This window comes from Chaetomium tenue (assembly GCF_020726465.1).
Source record: "Chaetomium tenue strain MPI-SDFR-AT-0079 chromosome Unknown F5144scaffold_6, whole genome shotgun sequence".
Lineage (NCBI taxonomy): Eukaryota > Fungi > Ascomycota > Sordariomycetes > Sordariales > Chaetomiaceae > Chaetomium > Chaetomium tenue.
In genome coordinates this window covers 146241-166189 of record NW_027117334.1, presented here as the reverse complement: position 1 = coordinate 166189, position 19949 = coordinate 146241, and the positions used below count along the sequence as shown (strand labels likewise).

The window sequence follows — 19949 nt, the reverse complement described above, 5'->3', positions numbered from 1 at the left end:
GCTCTAACACAGGGACTCTGCTACGGGCCTCTTCCCTGCCAAGTAGAACAACTGTGGGGGATCATCTGTAGCCGACCACTGCTTTGCCAGATCCTGCAGGTCCCCGAAGAATCAATCGTTCGCAAATCAACGCCTTTCGAAATCTTTGATTGGCCTAATTACGTATCGGGCCAAGTCGTCGATAATCTGATACCGGTTACTCTCCAGGGCGCCGAGGCCAAGTCAACTCCCGTTCCCTCCCGTCCCCTGGATTCCATCGATTGAAACAGGGCAACAAGGCCATACAGGTGTGCCCGCGGCGCCTACATACCCTGGTGCGGCCTGGGAAAATGCGCCTAAGGTAAGTTTGACATTTGTTAACCCATCCCCTCCCGAAATAGCACGGAGCCCCCGGGCACCTTTCGTTGGCCACCTGGCATGTATGGCCGACGGCGAAATCCGGGTCCTTGGACCTCGCCGTCTATCAAGTATACCTCATCAATTCCAGATCCATGCCATGGTCGGTGTGGCGTTCAACGGCCGTTTGTTGAGACATTGTCGCCGCTGCAGATCCCTTGCACGACTGAGCCAGCGACCCCCATTGTGTTTCGAAAATCCGGAATCAGCAACACCCAGGGTAATTGTCGTAGCAAGCCTCGAGGATAGGGCAGGGCGGCTAACCTGGAGGACTGCCTGTGGCCGCAACGCGGTCCGGGCTCTCAAGTATGAGACCTGCACCATGAAGCACCACGGGAGCTTCGAGCTAGGTGATGCTTGCATTGCTTGGTCAGCTACGCCGGCTTCGACAGAAGGTAACGTTGAGCCTGTTCTATAGGCCATCTTATATATATAAGAAGAAGGTATGTCGCTTACCTTTTGGCTCATATACTCAGACATATACACTCATTTACCCTTCCACGACTTCCGAGCTAGCTCTCGATTTCACTTGCAATCTCACGCTCCTTTCCCTCGTCTCACCCATCCATATTCTTCCATTATCCCACACCACCTCCGCACCGCTTCCCCGTCCTCTCGCACACTCCTCTATTCTCAAAGATGCCTTGCCAGGTTTACAGTGTTGTTGACCTTGATGAGTTCGAAGAGGAGGCCGAGTCAGCGGACGCCCAGCATCAAACAGCTGCGCTCAAGATCATCGCAAGCATCCTCAATAATGCGGGAGTGACTTACGGTCTTATGGGCGGCATGAACTTTTACTTGCGCGGATCAGGCCGAACGACCCAGGATGTGGATCTCGCCGTGGGCAGATCCAATTCCCTGTCAGCTGTCTTAGACTTGCTGAACAATGAGAGATCGTATGTACTTTGCCATCACCCCCCTTATCCAAACCCTCATCTTGATCATCCGACTGGCCGATGCTAACATCGGGGCTACTGCCCAATTGAACCATTCAGTGTCATTAGACCAGGGAGTAGAATGCTCTGGGCTTCTGGCGTTGCTCGTATCTTTGTTCGGGTCCGTAATCAACTCGTGCAGCTAGATCTCAAGTCCCAGGGTGCCGAAGGCCATGGTATGCCGTCGGACCTAGCGGCAGCCACGGAGCTCATTGCACTTGGGCGCGACGGAGTTGCCATCAGCTTCCTTGCTGTCGGCCCCCTCGTCAAGGCAAAGTTCCAATCTTATGGACGAGGGTTTGCCGGAGATTACACTGATCTGCACTTCATCATAAAGGACAGGACGTACGCGGCGCAGGTGAGGCAGATTGCTGACCGGATAAACTATGAAAAACGACGTGATTTTGTCAGCGAAGTCGTACAACGGAACCGAGAGGACGAAGAGATTGTCCGGTGGGCTTTAAAGATTGAGCGGACCCCGAGCCCCGAGCCTCGGCCGTCGACCAACGGCGGCAGGGGCGGCGGCGGCCACACGAGCCGCAACAGCCGCGACAGCCGTGAGAGTCGAGACAGCCGGGATAGCCGGGAGTCGACATCCCGCACTTACAACGACAGGGAACGCCGATCTACGACTACGACAACCCCGTCTTCGAGAAATCCAGCCTCTACCCGTGCTTCTGACACGCTGGTGTCAGGAATGCAACGCATGCGCGTTTCAGTAGACCCATCACGATCTAGGGTGGAGACACGCCCAGCAGTCTCGAGGGTCAGCAGGCAACCGGCTACTGAAGTTCGGAGAAGCCGGAGGTCCGACCGGGAACCCGAGTATTACTAGGTAGCCAGTTTAAAGAGTCAGCTGCTGGCTGGCTGTGGCTGTCTAGAAAGGTTCTTTAAATACTTGGTTGGGTCATTGGAAAAGGAAACTGTTGGTTCTCGCGCTAGACGCGGCCTGATGTTTCAGTTCCCCCTAAATTTACATTACCCTCGACTCGTATTCTCTGTCAAACTGCATTTCTATAACAAATAATGGGTTTAATGTGACTTCCAATGATAACAGGTAGGTAGGTACCTACCTATCCACAAAACCTTATCTGCGTCAGGCTGCAACCTGTGGCAAGATAAAAGTGACATACCTCAACAGGTAGACCTATACCACAACAGAGAGTTTCAATGAGGTCGACATAAACGCAAATTAGCCCGAAATGATGGACAACCCCAATTGAGCCGGTTGATCAGCTTAGGTTGGGGGGGGGGGGGTTCAGGCTTTTGTGTGACAATGATACCAGACCTAGGTAGGCACCCCATACCCCATACGAGGCTCTCGCTGCGGTTGCTTGTTGACCATCTTACTAATCTTATGAACAGTTTCCCTCGCTGTTTCTACGGGCTTCCCTTCACCTTGGGGCCCATGGCGACTTCGAATAGAACCGGGGGCAGGTGATAGGACCCGTATGCTAGGCTCTTTGTCGTTGGCTCGGTCCTACCAGCCAGGTTAGTCTTGATTGTTCTCTTTCTCTTTCCCAAGGCAGGCAACCGCGGGCATACTAGTATAACACGTTGGATAATGGCTCTCCGGACTGTGCCGAGGAAAAGCGCACACCCTAGGACGAAGGGAATCAGCTGACTCGTCTGGGCCAGCTCGTTAACACCCCGGATGTCGTTGACTTTGACCGTCATCTCAATGACTACAATGGTCCAGGTTGACGTTACCAGCCCCACGAGCCCCATTATGCGACGGTGGTTGCGCAAGATGAAAGCGACACCGCTGAGTAAAAGCCTGTAACACTCGTGAGCACACGCGCGGCGCTAACTGGAAGTAGAACAAAGTAAACCTACGTAGAGAGATATCCATCTATGCCAAGGCATCGTTGCAACCTCTTCCCACTTGGCGTGCGAAGAGATTCTGCGTCCAGCGACAGTTCCGCCATGGCTAGGTTGGTCACAATACCTCCACCTAAGATGGCAGCAGCGCATACTTTGCCGCAACTCAACTGGTCCTCTTTACCGCAAAGAATTGCGCAGCAAATAGCCATGGCAATCGTTCCTGTGACGGGAACCATCACGTAGATGAAGAGGTATATGAAAGCTGGCATGTAGATGATCCCCAGCAACACGCAAACCAATACCGAATACACTTTTAAAAATGCTCGCACAGGGCCAAACAACGGGTGTGCCCCAAATAAGAAGATTTTGTATCCACACATGTCTTTCCTGAGCACGTCGGCGCCGTGGAAGAAGAACCAGGTCGAAAAGGCCGCGGCGGCCAGAACGAGGCACAGTCTCAGCGCAAAGCCGGCAACCGAGAAGCCACCAAGAAATCGAAAGTACAGGTGTTTGTAGATCCGCACAGTTCTGCCGTCGAACTTGCTCTCCGACGCTGTGGAGGTGCAGAAGGCCCCGACCCGAAGTCCGGCAACGGTCCAAGAACCAAAGAAGTAGCCGGCAAAAATACACAGAACAATAAAGGCCTCGACGCTCGAGATTGCGTGACGTGAGGCACCGAAGGTGACAGCCACGACGTTAGCGAGGATGAACAGCGTGTTGGTGTCGGACAGCTCATCGACGAAAGTATTGGCCCAGAGGTTGGCTGTAAGTGACGTGTACCAAGACAGGTAGACACCGATGCGGATACCAATGCCGTACAAGTCTGGGTTGCCATCGAAACCATGACAAGCGTCGGAGTCTCCTTGTGGTAGTTCCATCACAGTTGACAAGGCTAGGTAGGTAGGTAGGGACCTAATATGACTGGCGAGAATGCCGGTTCTATCCAACAATGATTAGTTCATAGTTGTAGAGTTGAGATAAGTGCCTAGGCAGATCCTACGACACACTAACAGGAATGAGAGGTAGTACTCAGTCGAACAATTGTTGAGGTCACTTGGCTGTTGAGTAAAACTCTGTGGTGAAAGATCATGGCCTCCGATTGTGAGCCTGGAGCGGGGTTGCGGCTGGGGGCTGATACCCGTGCCGTTAACTTCCTAAAAAGGTTGGCTGCATTTGGCCCAGGACCAATCCTCCTTTATCTCTGTGCCCCGGTGGGTGCGTTTCTCCCCTTTACACAGCGTACACACACGAAATAACCAGGAAGTAGATGGATACGACGAACATGGCGGGGAGGTAAAAGAACCGGGGGGGCTGTGAAGAGGCACGATCAGCCGTATGGGCGAAGAACTGAAGGAGGCGACAGGGCCGAATCGTTGTTTTGACCCGCAAGTCCAGTCAGTCTGGTGCTTACAGGTAGGTACTTTTTCATGTTGATGGCCAGTCCATCAACTTTCATCTGGAGTATAGTGAATCCATTGTTGATTGATCGGCCGCCTTTCCTCCTGTTTTCAATATATCCCAACGGACCACATAGGTCGGTAGGTACTTGTCTCATATCCAGGAGGACAACCTTTTATCCTTCATCGGTTTTGAACTTGCATTTTCAAAGACTCTCTTACAGCGCTTGATGTGTTTTTGTGTCCTGGGATTCTCTCCGTAGCCTGAAGGCTCTTCAGTTTCTATGCCCAGTCCATCAACTTTTATCCGGATTCTAGAGAATCGATTCTTAATTGATCAGTCGCCTTTCGTGCTGTTTTAAATCCCAGGGGATCAAAATAATAAGTAGTATTATAACTATACTGCGGACATTTGCGGTTTTGGTGAAAGGGATGTTGAAGAGAGACTTGAGGGACGTCACAGAAGCGGCATTCGGCAAGCAGCTGGGGCTGCAGTCGGTGGAACGAGTCAAGTTCCGAATTCCAACGATCGAGGGAGTCACGAGAGCGACGGCACTGGTTACTATGACCAGTCAGGAAGAATCGAAAAGGGCCTGCGAGGAGGGAGTGGTTTGGCGGGCCCAGATGCTCAACTGCGAGCCGTACTGGTCTGCGCTGCAGGCTACCCAGTGCTATAGGTGCTGGAAATGGGGTCACACCCAACGGTTCTGCAAGAAGTCTGCGCTGTGCCCGCGCTGCGGCACAGCGGCCCATGGGGGAGGCGGGAGGGCGGGGGAAGCCCAATGCCCAACCCACGGCAACGAGATTCCATACTTTTGTCCGTGCTGCTCAGGGAAGCACCCGGCCTGGGTACGGTGGTGCCCGGAAGCAGTGAAGGCCCGGGGTGCGGCGAGGGAGGCATACCATTTCCGGCCTCGAACCTTTGAGCTTGCTTTGCAGCAACAAACACAACAGCAGCAAGAGAGACTACTACCGAGGATGCGGAGCGTCACATTCCGGGGTGCGTCCACCCTAGAGGAGGCCGACGATGGCTTCCAAGAAGCCGGAAAAAGGAAGAGACCACGGGGCCGACCCCCCGGCTTTCTCATAGCCCAGGAGGAGGCTGCAAGGAGTTCGAGGCAAGGAAAGCTGACCTTTGCGAGGAAGGTCGATACGGATCTGACCGGAGACCGAGGAGACGGTGTTGGAGGCCTAGGGGTTACGACTCCAGAGGCCGCGGATACCTTGGAGGCGGACGGTCAGGATGTCGGAATGCAGGGAGCTGGGTAGGCTCCCTTCAACCGTAGCACGACGAATTCTGAAGAGACGGGCCAAGGTAACATCGGTACAGGTTTTTAATCCGACTGGGAAACCAGGACGGTTTTCCTGTACAACTAGCTAGATAGTTGGACCGGCGAGCCCAAGGGCATAGCGGTGTAGGAATAATAATAATAATATTATAACTATACTTAAGTACAACTTCTTATCCTTGATCGGTTTTGAACTTACATTTCCAAAAACTCTCTCAAATTGCTTGATACATTTTTAGGTCTTAGGATTCTCTTCGCAGCCTAAAGCTTTTTTAACGTACACATTCTTGGTTCAAATTTAACGCCATTATTAAAGGGCAAGGAGTAGCAGGCCGGGCATCGCCGTCCCAACACCTTCAAACCTTTTCCATTCTTCCGGCAAGCGCAAGCAGTTTTAGGTTTGACGTCCATTACCTAATTGAGAAGTCTAAGGTGCGCAAGTCACCAAGGGAGTCCGTCTCCTCTGGCAATCTTGAATAGGTAGGTACCTATGGTTTGAGACAGCCCGTCCGGAACTGGGTGTAAAATAACCGCGCCAATGGTGTGTGAGTCCACATTTTGCCTGGTGAATGTTCGCTAAGTAGGAAGGGTGAGCCCCCTGAACAGGAACTAAATGTGCACACAAAATCGCAGTATGGTCAGCCAGTGGCTTACGTGTAGGCAAAAATGCGAGCCTGCCTCGCACTTGTGTTATATACCTGCATGGAAACTGCATTTGCTTTCGTAGGGTGAGATTCCGGTCGGTAATGTGGGAGACGGCCATTCCAACAGGCTGATCTCCAACCAGCAATGGTTGTGAGCCTGGTTCCCGTGAAATCAAGAGGAGATGGTGTTAAGCGAGAGGCCCGATAAGACTTGCCGATGAACAAGCCGGGAAGTTCGCCTGGGGTCTCCAGCTGCTCATTGGTTACGTCCTTTCGGCGACACCCTCGGCCGCCATTACCAAGACACCCAACTTTGCGTGTGTCTCCGTGATCACTCGCAATCACTTGACTGCCGTGTAACAAACCATTGCCGTTGAGAGAGCCCGCAACTTAGTGAAGCAGCCGCAGGCAGGGCGGAGCTCAGCTGATCACTCCCTGCAAGTCATGGCCAACGAGGCCAGGACCACTTGAGTCGAATCCGATTTAGTTCTCCGGGGTCGAGATCCCATGTGGTGGGAGCGGAGACCTTGGCTCGAACCTGGCCAGCACGACAAGCTTACCTCTCTTGCTTGCGTTCTTCCCCATGGCCCCCAGGGGCTCCGAGCCGTCCCTCCTTGCTAACCCCTGTCTTTCCCACCCTTGACCTTGCCTCCCCCGCATTCTCAATATTCTCGGCAGAGCTTGGCGTCGGAGTTTTGGCAAATGTCCCAGGTGATTTGGCTGCAATAGCGGGCCCATTTCTATCTGCCGAGTCTGACAATCTGCAGCTTGCTCGCGAACAAGCCAGGATTACGTTCATTGCGTTCATGGCGAGCCAACAGCAGTACCCGTGTGTCCAGGAATGTCGGGCACTTTGGCCGGCCAAAACCCCGAGCTTGCTAGTCCTGCCTTGATCCTTTCCTACACCTCTTTTCCCGCCTCCCCGGTTGTACTCAACCGATAGCACATTGGATCCGCCTGCAGGTTCCACTCGGTTGAACCAACATCGCAGGGTCAAGGGAGGGAGCGGGGGTTCGGGACGGTGTGATGGGTACCCTGCGATGCCACCCGCTCGAGAACAGTCTTAAACCACGTGCAGCGTCCCTGGTCGCGTCGTGAAAAATGCAGGCCCTCCCCACTCGTCTTTTTTTTCTCGCGGCGCGTTGTGGTTTTTATCCTCGCTGATCACGGGCGCGGTCTCCAACTCTTTGCTTCGCCGTCACGCCGACTCTCCATTCAGGGGCAACCCATCACGGATCCCCACCAAAAATGGACTCGGAAAAGGAGATTGGTAGGTGACAGCCCAAACATCGGTACACTCCTCAATGCCAAGACAAGGCCCCCCTAACTAACAGACCACCGACTCTCTTCCAGCCCAGCAAGCTGAGCAGGTTCGTGTCAAGTCGTCCAAAGATGGCGACCTCTCGGACGCCAGCGTGCCTGACTCGGAACTCGAGTGGACCGAAGAGGAAGAGAGGGCACTCCGGCGCCGAATCGACTGGCACACGGTGCCGCTGGTGACGGTGCTGTACATGTTGTGCTTCCTCGACCGCATCAACATCGGCAATGCGAGCATCCAGGGCCTGTCCAAGGACCTTGAGCTTGGCGTGGGCGTGCGCTTCAACTGGGCGCTCTCCATCTTCTATATCGTCTACCTGATCGTCGAGGTGCCCAGCAACATCATCCTCAAGCACGTTGGTCCTCGCTACTACCTACCCTTCCTCGTTTGCGGCTTCGGACTTGTCTCGTTATGCACCGCGTTTGTCCACGACTTCGCTGGCCTCATGGTCGTCCGAGTATTCTTGGGCGTCTTTGAAGGCGGCGCGTTCCCCGGGCTGGCCTTTTTCCTCAGCTGCTTCTACAAGCGCAACGAGCTGCTCTTCCGCGTGGGCATTTACGTGTCTGCGGCCTCCATTGCCGGAGCGTTTGGCGGCCTGTTGGCCACGGGCCTGTCGAAAATCCCCGAATGGGGGGTGGCGTCCATGCGCATCGCGCGCTGGCGCAACATTTTCTTCTTCGAAGGCATCATTACCATCCTCGTTGGCCTCGCCGCGCCTATCTGGATGCCCACGACGCCGAGTGAAGCGCGTTTCCTGACACCGCGGCAGCGTCGCATTGCGGCCGAACGCCTCATCCGCGAGAACAAGGCGGACCCGGCGGCCAAGGTGACCTGGGCGGATATGGAACAGGCCGTCTTCTGCATCCACAACTACACGTGCGCCTTGGGCTTCTTCCTTATCAATATCACCGTTCAGGGGTTGTCGGTGTTCATGCCCACCATCTTGACCGATCTCGGGTGGACAGACACCAAAGCCCAGCTTTACTCGGTCCCCCCATACGTTGCTGCGTGCTTGGTCGCTATTGCCGTTGCCTATGGCAGTGATAAGACCCACCAGCGCGGAATCTGGCTCGCCGCTTTTTCGTGCCTGGCAGTCATCGGGTTCGCCATCCTCCGCTGGGTCGAGGACCCCAACATCCGCTACATGGCCATCTACTTTGTGACCGTAGGAGCATTCCCTGGTGGTCCCGGATTCCTCGCATGGAGTTTGAATAATGCCGGGAGCCCAACGGTTCGTGCTGTGAGCTCGGGTTATGTGGTGACACTCGGAACCATCGGCGGAATCGTGGCAACGTAAGTCGGCATCCTCGGCCCCCACTCCCTTGCCCCACCCTAACGACAAGCTTGCTAAGACACTTGCTACAGATGGACCTACACGAAAGCCGATGGGCCAAAGTACCCTACCGGGCACACGATCAACCTGTGCGGCCAGATCGGTGCCGTCCTCCTCTCCATCTTCGGCATCTTCTACTGCATGTACGAGAACAAGGCGAGGGCCGCCGGCAAGCGGGATCATCGCCTTGAAGGCTTGACTGAGCACGAGAAAGATAACCTGGGAAGAAAACACCCAAGCTTTCGGTATTGGACTTGAGCCGCTGCGAAGAAAAGGGGTCCAAAGGTCACGGTGGGTAACCCAGGGTTAGGGTCGGGTCTCTCGAGGTTGGATTGGATATCATGACCGTGTACCTTGCCTGATACACCGCCGACCGGTGGGTTGATATCAACTATCATGTTTTATTTCCCATTCAGTTGTGTCACAATGTGTTGTCAAGGGTTGGTTGGCGGTTCAGGGGCTGGATGTACGGTCCCCTTTTCTCCCCATCAATGCTACTTTGTCCACATATAAACCCTAACCCGGAAACCTGTTTATCTTCCCCTCACTCCCCACTCTTCCCCCTACCCCTCTAACTTGCTTGAGGGACAGGCAAACCAGCCGAGGCGTTGGAATTGGGTTCGGCTTTTTTCTTCGGCGGAGAGTATGGAATCTTGGGGTAAGTGGGACGGTGGAACGACCAGGACACATTGGGCTGCAGATCCGGGGATGTGGACCTTTGCCCCTGTGCCCCCCCAGCCGGCATTCGGTATGTGGAGGTTGGGCCACTCCACGCAACAAAACGGAAATGCCGGTAGTTGGAAAAGTACGCGCTGAATGAGTTGTGGCGGACGGCAGAAGAGGCACGGGAAATATACAACGGCAGATCCCAGCATTCAAGCCCTCCGTCCTATACCGGGGTGCCGTCAAGCTGTAATTCTTAATATTAGAGTATAGGCACGAAGAGCGTAAAAAGAACAACCAATTCGTTTACATAAACTCCCGGTATGTCCATGTCCCGCTTAGATGGAAATATTGGTCCAATCCTACATGGACACGAATGGTTTGATGAACGTACCTACGATGCCGCCAATAGTGCTTGTGCTATCACATAGCCCCGAGCTCACAGCACGAACCGTTGGGCTCCCGGCATCGCCTCACTCAATATCTAGGCAGCTTACATTCACATTCTTCAAGACAACAAGAGATGATATTCAGGCTCATTGCCTCGAAAGCACCGATGTATAAAGCAACGAACGGCCTAAATTTAAACTAGCATAAACGAATCGATTCCAATTCGATTCCCAATCCATCATACCACCGGTACCCGTTACATCACTCCCTCTTCATCATCACCGCCCTCACCACCATAGCCAGCACCACAACCACCAGCAGCCTCATCAGCCCCCATATCATCGCCGTCGATGATGGGGGCGGAATCTCTTCATCCTCATCCTCATCCTTGTCCTTATCCTCACCCTCCTCCTCTTCACAACTGTGTAGTTTGAAGAGTTTCCAGACCTCGCAGGCCTCTCCTTCGGCAGGTCTAGTTGGAGGGGGGCCTAATCAATAAAGAATTAGCTCTAAAGTTATTGTAAAGGGGATTAAAAGGAATAAAGTGCTTACACTTTGCCCTTTTGTTGGTCTTGCATCCTTGACACTTGGCCTGGCGACCAAGGTTAGAGATTCTCTTCATCTCTGCAAGCTTGGGCTAAGGGGTTGTTAGCTGAGTCTCGAATCTATTCTAAATCAGATTACTTACGCGAGACGGTCGGCCCGCTCTCGCAAACGTCACCGGAAGACCGAGCTTAACGGGCGCTTGCTGTTTCTTCCGAGGGGTTGTGGTAGGGACACCACTCTGCTGCACCTCTCGGAGCTTGGAGGGTGTGGCAATGGGAATGGTGGGGGGACCATCGGGTTCACCGGCCCCCTCAACATTCCTACGAATGTCCGAATAAAATTCTGTGAGACAATCAGCAAGTATCTTGTTAACGCTTCTAAAGCCTTGAGTAAGTAGCTTACTGGCGGCTGCCGTTATGTCCTCTACGCTGTTCGCTCCGATGCGTCTATACTTAATAGAGACCGGATGGCCGTCCAGCTTGTGCTTGCGAATATGGGCTCGGAGGTTGGACTCGATAGAGAATTGTGTCTGTAAAATGATTAGGATTCATTTCTAAAGTCCTCATATACAGAGTACTTACATCAACGATACAAAGCCCACCATCACGGGCAGGCCAACGACAGTAAAGCTCGCCAGGAGCAAGCTTCACTTGGTTGTCCTAAGTAAAACAGGATTAGCTCTAAAGTCTTTATCACCCAAGGTCACAGGTTCTTACCAAGTTGAGCTCGAAGCTCGGGAGTCCGGCGTGACGCCGACCATCATTCCCGTTCTTATACCAAGTATAGTCGTCCTAAAATTGGTTAGGCCGAATAAACTCTGAAGAGCTTCGGAATTATTATTATTCATACTCCGCTATGCCCTAGGGCGTGCCGGACCCTCTGCTATTTAGTGTACAGGAAAACCGTGCCCTCCCGGGCCGGGTGAAAAACCCCTACCAACAATCAAGGAACGATGCGTTCTGGTGAGTCTACGTATACAAAGAGAGGAGGCCTCCTGGCCTCCGAACGGGGGCGCTTCAGGCCGCCGTTTCCAGCTCGAGCCTCCTGGCCAAGCTGTACATCGGCAGCCTCCCCGAGTCCATCAGCCAATCGAGGATCCTCCTCGCAAGCCGTGCAGTCGTGGGATTGATACCGTGTAGAACTGAGTAAAAGTCCCGTCGTGTCCGAATTCCAGTTCTCTCCCATCTTCGAGTCAACGGTGGGGCCAAACACCACACTACCAGGTGTTCGGCAGTCTCTCGTCCCTCGCCACACTCGCAGGCAGGCGTCAGAACCTCCGGGACTTCCCGTGTGAACAGGTAGTCCCGTAAGCCTATTGCTCCCGTCCGGATTTGAATGAGCAGTGAGCTTTTCGCCTTGCTGAGACCGACATGCCTCCTTAGGGTTTCGTTCCGGAATAGCGTCTCCCGCTGATGGTCAAAGTCGTCCGCCGGCCTGGTGATTGTTCTGCCGTCCCGTTCCTTTAACCACCTCGCTCTCCAGGCCTCTTCTACTGCCTTGTCCGTGTCTATGGTTCCCCCCGTCCAGCGCATGATCGTGCCCGCGGCTCTCTCTACCGCCGTGGGCCCTTGAGGTCTCAAGGTTCGCGGTCGGCCCCTGTTGCCCCTCCTCGAGCTGAGTCTCTGCTGTATCTTGCGGCAGGCGGTAAGGATAACGCTCCCCGCCGTCTTTTTGCCGCCTTGGCCGTCGTCCAGATCGGGTTGTTGGAGTCGGTTTTCGAAATCTGCAAGCCGTTTGTTTAGGTATAAGTCCAACGGTGGTACCCACGTCTCTGTCTCGAGGTTACGGATGGGGGTAGACTTAAAGGCTCCCGCCACAATCCTCAGGCTCTTGTTCTGGGCCTTCCCGAGGGCCTTGGTGATGCCTTTCTTCACCGGTTCGCCTCCCACATCCGTGGGAATGTGGAACGACGATGCGCCATAGGCCAGCGCTGACCGGATGCACTTTGTGTACACTTCTCGCGCTTTGGCTAGACCCAGTCCCCACGTCGATGCCGCTAGCCTCGACAGGGCATAGCTCTGGGTCCTCAGCTTCTTCTCCACCGCCGCAAGGTGGGCTTTCCAGTTGAGCTTCCGGTCCAGCCAGACTCCCAGGAACCTGGCAGACTCCTTCGGTCTGACGGGGCTGGTGCCTCCCCCTGGGTTAGTGAGTTCCAGCTGGTTTGTCCACTGCCGTCGTCCCTTGTTGAAATGGATCAGTTCGCTCTTTTCCGGGGCGAACTTCATCCCCCGACTGTCCGCCCATCGCATGCATGTTTCCCACGCCACCTCCAGTTGCCGGACATTGGCCTCGGGGTTTCGACCAAACACCAGGAGGTTGGTGTCATCCGCAAACCCCGTTATAGCCAAGTGAGGGTGCTCGTCTTTTAGCTGCTTGTATAATGAGGAAATATAGAGGATGAAGAGAACAGGGGAAAGGGGTGAGCCTTGGGGGACCCCTGCCCGAATTGCCGTCGGTGCCGCCGTCTTGCCGTCGAAAAGAAGGGTGGCCTCTCGACCAGTCAACCAGTCTCTCGTCCAGAGGACCAGCCACCTCGGGTAGCCCATTTCTCGCAAAGTTGCTAGCAGTCGGGTGTGGTTGACCGTGTCAAAGGCTCCTGAGATGTCCAGTTGCAATAGGGACGCCGCACCCTTCTGTCTCCACGCCTCCTGGACCTGGGCTACTACTAGCCGGACAGCCAGCTCTGTGGAGCGGTGTGCTCTGTTCCCCATTTGTTCATCTGGTAAGAGGCCGTTGACTTCTGCAGTTTGAGTGACCTTCCTGGCGACCACTGACTCTATTACCTTCCCTAGGGTTGGCAGCAGAGCAATGGGCCTGTATCCCCCCGGGGTCTGATACACCGGCGGAGCCTTTCCTGGTTTCGGTAGTACTACAGTCTTCGCCCTCTTGAAACGGTTCGGGAACCATCCTAGCTCCAGACACCTTGTCGCCAGAAGGGCCAGCACTTCAGCTAACGGTGCTCCGCACGCCTTCAGAAGGCCCATCGGGAGCAAATCCTCGCCTGGCGCCTTCCAGGGGCTTGCTCTTCCTATCGCTTCCGTGATCTCGGTCGGCGTCACTGCTTGTACAACGTCGAAGCCCGGGTTCCAGCTGCCCAAAAAGGCTTGGTCTTCCACGTCCGTCAGGTCGGCCGGTGGGTCCGGGAAGAACCTCTCGGCCAGCGCGCTGGCCTTCTGGTCGTGCGTTTTGGCCGTTGCCTGTCCGGAAGAGTCCTTAAATTCCGGCAGCCTCGGCGGTTCTGGCGGCAAAAAGCTCCGCAGCCTAGCCCATCTTTCCAAGCTCCACATCTGATCGGGCTTCTTTGCCTCGCTTGCTTCCTGCAGGTTGTTCCTCCAAGCCCTCGTCCGTGCTTCGCGCGTTGTTCTGGCAAGGTCCTTGAGCCTTTCGCCGAGCTCCTCCCAGCAGTACTCTGCCCGCGTCTCCTTCGCCAGCCTCTCGGCTTTCCTGGCCTCCCGGGCGGCCTGCTGCACTTCCACTGTCCACCAAGGAGAGCTGTAGCCACAGCTCGCCTTCCTCCTTGGAGTACTTTCCCCCGCGACCCAGGTGAGCCACTCGACTAGGCTGCCTAAAGCTTTATCAAGACCCTCGACTGTTCGGGTCCTGGCCAGCAGCCCGTCCGGTCCCGGGTCTGTAAGTCCCATGGCCTTGCATAGCAGCTCTGATTCAGCCTTCACCCTCTCCCTGTCCATCTTCTTCCAGGCCCAGCCATCCGGTTGGGTTGGTCTCGGCCCATGCCCTTCCCCGACCTCGAGCACTTGTGGGTAGTGGTCTGACTTTCCACGGCATTCTTCCCCGTAGTATGCTGTTTGGAGGTTTTCCGAAGTCCAGAAGTGGTCGATGGTTGACGGGCGGCCTCGCTGCCGCCCCTGGGGAGCTCGCGTTGTCGCCCCCCTTGGAGTTCTGATGGTGAGGTCCCACAAGGAACCCAGCTGCAGTAGGTCTTCCGATTTCCTATCGTAGCGTCCGAACTTGTCCCACAGTGGGTTCTTTAGGTTGAAGTCTCCTGCTAGAACCACCGGGTGGCTTGGCCTTGGCCGCCCTTGCAGGGCTCTCGGTACGTTCTCGCCGCCGGGAGGGTTGTATATGGACCAAAGCTCGAATCCGGGGTCTTCCCTTCCGAGGTCCGCCTCTGGAAACCACACGCGGCACCAATTCTCCGTGGCTTCGGAGTCCCACTGCCTGATTTCAAATCTTTTACTTACGTATATCGCTGCCCGCCCCTCGAGCTTGTGTACCAGGTGGTATCTGCTGCTCCGGGGGCAGTATGTAGACTTCGTCTCCTTGTTAATCCACGGTTCCTGCACCGCCAAGAGGTCGTATTTGGCCTCCTCCAGCAAGACTTCCAGTGTTTGCTTGTTTCCTTCGGTGTTCCAGAGTAGGATTTTAATTTTCATTGCCTGCGACGGTGATCGAGTCCATCGTAGTGTCCCCCTCGGGGTCGCGTTGGTTCGGAGTAGCAGTGACCGCAGGGTTGGCGGCGACGGCAGGCGTTGGTCCGGTAGCCGGTTCGGGCGCCCGGGGCGGCGGAGCGACGGTGTAGACACCGTTGACTACCGGGTTTGCGAACTGCACCCTCGGAGCCTCGAAGTTGATCCTGGTCTGCTGGGGGTCTAAGAGAGCCTGACGTTGGGCCGCAGCCGCATTCGTCGGTCTTCCTCTCAACCTCTTCCTGCCTGCCACCTGGTAGCTGTCGTCGTCCCTCTCCTCGCCCTCGAAGTTAAACGCCGGAGCGCTCGTAGGGGCCGTGCTGGCAGAGTTCGCCGCTGCGGTCTCATAAGTCCGTGGCCGGAACTGGTAGGCCTCCTTGGCCTTGGCGAGGGTCCTCGACTTCTCCGGGCACTCTCCTGACCACGCCGGATGCCTTCCTCCGCAGGCCGGGCATCGGAGCGGGATTTCGTTTTTGTGAGTAGGGCACTGGTTCTCGCCGTCCCTGCCGCCCTCTCCATGGGCTTTCGTCCCGCAGCGCGGGCACAATGGGGTAGCCTTGCAATGATGTTGTGTGTGTCCCCACTTCCAGCACTTGTAGTACTGTGTTGGGCTAAGGGCAGCCCAGTAAGGCTCGCAGTCCAGTAGTTGAGCCCTCCAGATCACTCCCTCGTCGCACGCCTTGCGTGCTTCCTCCTGGGAGGTTAAAGCAACCAGCACTGTTGCCCGGGTCGCCTCCCTGTGTCTCGGCACTCTGAACTTCACTTTATCGACTGTGCGGAGGCCTGTTTGTTTCCCGAATTCCTCCTCGGTGACCCCCTGGAGGTCCTTCTTCCACACGCCCTTTAGCAGGACTGCAAAGGTTCTCTTGCTCTCCTGGGCCTGCTCTCCGAAAGCCTCCTTGATCCAGTTGGTGTTCATCGAGTGCCAATCTCTCGCGCCTGCGTTCTGGAATGTGACGATTGTATCGCCGCTGGGGAGCCTTCGGGCCGCAACTGCTCCCTTCTTGATAGACACCCGGTTGATGGCCTGGATGGTTTCTTGCGGGGTGCGTTTGGCGAGATCGGCTGGCATTCCTCTGCCTCTGACTAGAATCTCCTTGTTTATGCGGGTCGGCACTATCTTTGTCGGCGTGTTAGGCTGCGGCTGAGAGGGGGCAGCTCCATGAGCGGCCACTGCGGCCCAGGATCCTCTGTCCTGGGCTCCGGTTCCGTTGACGGCTGCCTTCATTTCCTCGGCCACCACCTTGCGGAGGTTGGCAAGCGAGATGTTTCCAGTCTGTGACTGAGACGCGTTGTGCACCTTCCGGACGGCTGCTAGCAGGTCCTGTCCCATGCCTCTGGCTGTCCCTTTCTTCTCGGGGTCTGCTAGTCCCACCAGCTCGTCAACCATCTTCTTGATAACCTCTATGTCGGAGGGTGGGGGTGAGAGGGGCGGGGTGGGGGGCAAGTGTCGGGACTGCTCTAGCCCACTTCTTCCCCTTTGGACTGGGGCAGTAGGGCCGGCCATCCCGCCTCCACTCAGGGGTTCAGGGGGGCGTGGTCGTCTGGGTAACTGTGGGTGGGTCGGGTAGCTCGTGGGTCCGTGCGTGGGCGATAGAGATTTCCAGGGCGACTGCGTGTCCCGGATCGCCCTTCTTTCCACGCCCACTGCGGCCGCGCTGCGGATTGCGCGTCGGTGCACGTGGTGTGGCTAGATAGGGCTTTGCGAGAGCTTTCGATCGACGCAAGCTTTGGGGCTTTTGGGGCCGAATTTCAAGGACGTTCAGCGTAGTTGAGAGATGTTCTGTTGAATCTATATATTGATTTGTCTATTCGTTCCTTTTTCTTTTTGTGTTGAATTTATACGAAACGAGTAGTGTGGGCTAGTTGGAGGGGATATATACCTCTACCTACATGCAACGGGGGAAATGGAGCCTGATACTTGCGGATGATGTAACGAGTAGCGTATGTCGCCGACTTGGGAGTAAGCTGATGATTTACTTCAGGAGTCGCTTCGGAATTATACATACGGATTTCTTGTACTGAGCCATGGTGTTGTCGTAGTGTTGGTGAGTTGGTGACGATGTTGGTATTTCGGTCTGGTAACAAATTAGTTCAGCAGTTTAGTTATATAGAAAGTGATTCAGCACTTACAGCTGGATTACAAGCGTTCAATGGAAGATTTGGAATGGGAATTGGAATTCAGAGGTGTGAAGAAACTCGAGTTGGGTATATATAGGGGTAAGGTGTCACGTGACCGGCTGGTTTGCTTAAATCGATTCCGAATCGATTCGTGTAAGACAGACCATGGAAGCATGAAATAATCAGCTTTACGTAGCGGGCAAGGGGGCAAAGGTCCTAAGGGAAAAGGGTTCATTCTCTAAGGGGGAGGCGGGGGGGGGGGGGGGAAGGGAACGAGAAATAGGAATAATTAGATCGATGATTAGGGGGGGGGGGAGGGGGGGAACCCGGAGGACAGCGGCTAGTAAGGCTAGTAGTGTTAACAGTGATAGGGTTTCCCTAAATGAGTTATTGTAATGGCTCTACCGCAGCCGTTGATGGCCCGTCGTAGCTGAATTCTCTGCCGTAGCCGCGGTGAGGCTCCGTCGCAGTCGTCGTAATGGCCCTGCCGTAGTGTGACGAACCTACTCCAGGATCCTATCCTGTTAGGGTTCAGCTTCGTTGAAGGTAATCTCTCGAGGATGCTTAGGTTCGGTGCAGCCAAAGGGTGCACAACAATAGACTTGTCTCAACAGTAGGCTTGCGAGCTTGTAGCGAACTGTAGTTGTGATTGCTAACTGGAGAACTCCCAGAGCTCTCCAGGACGGGTGACTATATACATGTCTGATTCTAGGGTGACCAGTGTGCTCAGTCCGTCTGAGGAGATCAGTGGACACCGAGCTCACTGGTCTCTTTGTTCCTACTGAGCCCTCCTTCGTGCTTTGATTGGCGTGAGGTCTTAGTGATCAGTGTGCTCAGTCTGTCCAGCCTGGACTTGGCATGCTGAGCTCACTGATCACCCTGATCACTTCCCTAGCTCCCTGATTGGTTTTCCAACCGATTGGTCCGGGCGTCCTGCGCCCCGTGGTCCCACCTGTTGGCATATTCGTGACACGTAGTTGTCGTAAGGGTCTTGTCGCAGTCGTGATAATGGCCCTACCATAGCCGTAGCGATAGCCCTGCCGTAGCCACGGTAATGGCCCCGTCAAGTTGTTACATATACGGTCATATAAAAAAACCCTATTCAGAAGGACAGGACCACCTCCGCTCACTCGATCTGAAACCTGCTGGGTTTCCCAGCCGGAATGCTAGCGAGGGGACGATATGAGGGTCAACTAGCAGGAGGCGATAGAACCGCTCGTTAGAGTAAAGCTCAGAGCTCGACTTACCCGACGTAACGTCACCTCCATTGCGACAGCTTTTATGGGGAGGGCCACAGCCAAAGATAATGGAACATAAGCAACTACCCCTTCTCTACATATCGCAATAGCAAAGACCGGACACATATCCTGCATCTCCCTTCTCCCCCTGCCTCCTTGTCCGGCGAGACTGGCTAAGGCCTTCACCACCCTAACCTGAAGGCATATCACCGTACCATGAGTGTTAGGTAGGTGGCAGGAAAACACTTTCTCTTCGTCCCTTGAGACCAAGGGCAAAGATGTATACAGTGAAATGACGACTGGCGTTCGGACAAACATCTACACCTCGCCTCCTGAAAGCAGCAAACCGCCCTGGCGTCACAAATCCGAATACCGACCCACACGGCGCTAACCTGGTGCCCTTGGGAGCAAACCAACAACGGCTTTTGGAGGAAGCGGGGCTCCTCCTTGGGCCCCGATGCTTCCTCGACCACTTGTAGCATGCGCTACAACGCCGCTCCTCTCCGTCCCCTCTGAGCTCCCCGCTATCCTCCTCTGGTTTCATGCAATTGGGGTTTTGATACCCCGTACCCCTGAACAACCTGGAAAGAAGCTCCATGCTTTTGGAGACGACCGACGGTGCATGGCCTGCTACAACCACACGCTCCGGTACCACGAGGAACGACCAGCGGAAGTGGTGCAAGCCGCCAATGAACGGGAGGAGTCCAGGGAAGACCGTTGTGAAAACCCAGATTGCCTGAAGCCATTCGACAAGGAGAGCGTTTTCACTGGTGCAGGAGCGGAACGGCGGTGCAACACTCGTTGGGTCTACCGCGGCAACCACGATGGTGCGGAGCAACCGGCAGAGCTGGTCAAGGTAGCATTGGAGCACAAGGAGAGTAGAGGCCAGTCAGTTCGGACTTTTACATCCAAATCGATTCGGGTTCCCTGGGCGATGCGGCTTTCGAATGTCCTCCTGAACGAGACACCATGCACTGCTGAGACCGACATATGCTTTGGAAAATACCCAGGGGATGGCCGTTTGTGACTATGTAATGTTAAAGTTGACATCTATAGAATCTTCTTCTTCTTCTTCTTCTTCTTGTTCTTCTTTTCTTTCCTTTTTTCTTTTTCTTCTTCTTTTCTTTTCTTTTTTCTTTTTCTTTTTCCTTTTCTCTTTCTCTTTCTCTTTCTCTTTCTCTTTCTCTTTCCCTTTCTCTTTCTCGGCAAGTTTCAGGGGAAAACTATTCCCCAAGCCCAGAGTCTGGTTGTTGTCCCCCGACAAACCAAGGCCGACTTCTTCTAGTCCAGGCTTTTCTTACCCACCCAAACTAAACCAGCGTACCAGCCCCCTGACTGGGCGCTTGTTTGTTCAATGGACTTCGTGTGATATTGTACCTGCATGAGGTAAAACCAACGAGCCGGAAAACCAACGAGCCGGGACAGAGG

At 54.8% G+C, this 19949-nt stretch overlaps 4 protein-coding genes across 4 annotated transcripts; 2 read left to right on the top strand and 2 right to left on the bottom strand.

Moving 5' to 3' along the window:
* Positions 1-1035: 1035 nt before the first annotated feature.
* On the top strand, positions 1036-2166 carry F5144DRAFT_594885 (uncharacterized protein; the record flags this gene model as incomplete). Its single annotated transcript, XM_066790631.1, has 3 exons — positions 1036-1292; positions 1401-1514; positions 1674-2166. The coding sequence occupies 3 exons, from the start codon at positions 1036-1038 to the stop codon at positions 2164-2166; spliced, it is 864 nt and encodes a 287-aa protein (XP_066639281.1).
* A 545-nt stretch (positions 2167-2711) lies between these two features.
* On the bottom strand, positions 2712-4033 carry F5144DRAFT_605104 (uncharacterized protein; the record flags this gene model as incomplete). The annotated part of the gene is made up of 3 exons (XM_066791404.1): positions 2712-2811; positions 2932-3108; positions 3168-4033. 3 exons carry the CDS (start codon positions 4031-4033, stop codon positions 2712-2714), a joined length of 1143 nt encoding a protein of 380 aa, XP_066639280.1.
* Positions 4034-7556: 3523 nt separating this feature from the next.
* On the top strand, positions 7557-9523 carry F5144DRAFT_333070 (major facilitator superfamily domain-containing protein). Its single transcript, XM_066784140.1, has 3 exons — positions 7557-7755; positions 7839-9096; positions 9169-9523. Exons 1-3 carry the CDS (start codon positions 7734-7736, stop codon positions 9392-9394), a joined length of 1506 nt encoding a protein of 501 aa, XP_066639279.1. The 5' UTR covers positions 7557-7733; the 3' UTR covers positions 9395-9523.
* A 927-nt stretch (positions 9524-10450) lies between these two features.
* On the bottom strand, positions 10451-11495 carry F5144DRAFT_614534 (uncharacterized protein; the record flags this gene model as incomplete). The annotated part of the gene is made up of 6 exons (XM_066791773.1): positions 10451-10677; positions 10742-10826; positions 10878-11077; positions 11138-11264; positions 11337-11379; positions 11452-11495. The coding sequence occupies 6 exons, from the start codon at positions 11493-11495 to the stop codon at positions 10451-10453; spliced, it is 726 nt and encodes a 241-aa protein (XP_066639278.1).
* Between the last annotated feature and the right edge of the window lie 8454 nt (positions 11496-19949).

Coding starts and splice junctions, on each gene's coding strand:
- F5144DRAFT_333070 (XM_066784140.1), top strand. CDS start 7,734: ATGGACTCGGAAAAGGAGATTG. Junction 7,756..7,838: donor GGACTCGGAAAAGGAGATTG/GTAGGTGACAGC, acceptor ACTCTCTTCCAG/CCCAGCAAGCTGAGCAGGTT. Junction 9,097..9,168: donor ATCGGCGGAATCGTGGCAAC/GTAAGTCGGCAT, acceptor CACTTGCTACAG/ATGGACCTACACGAAAGCCG.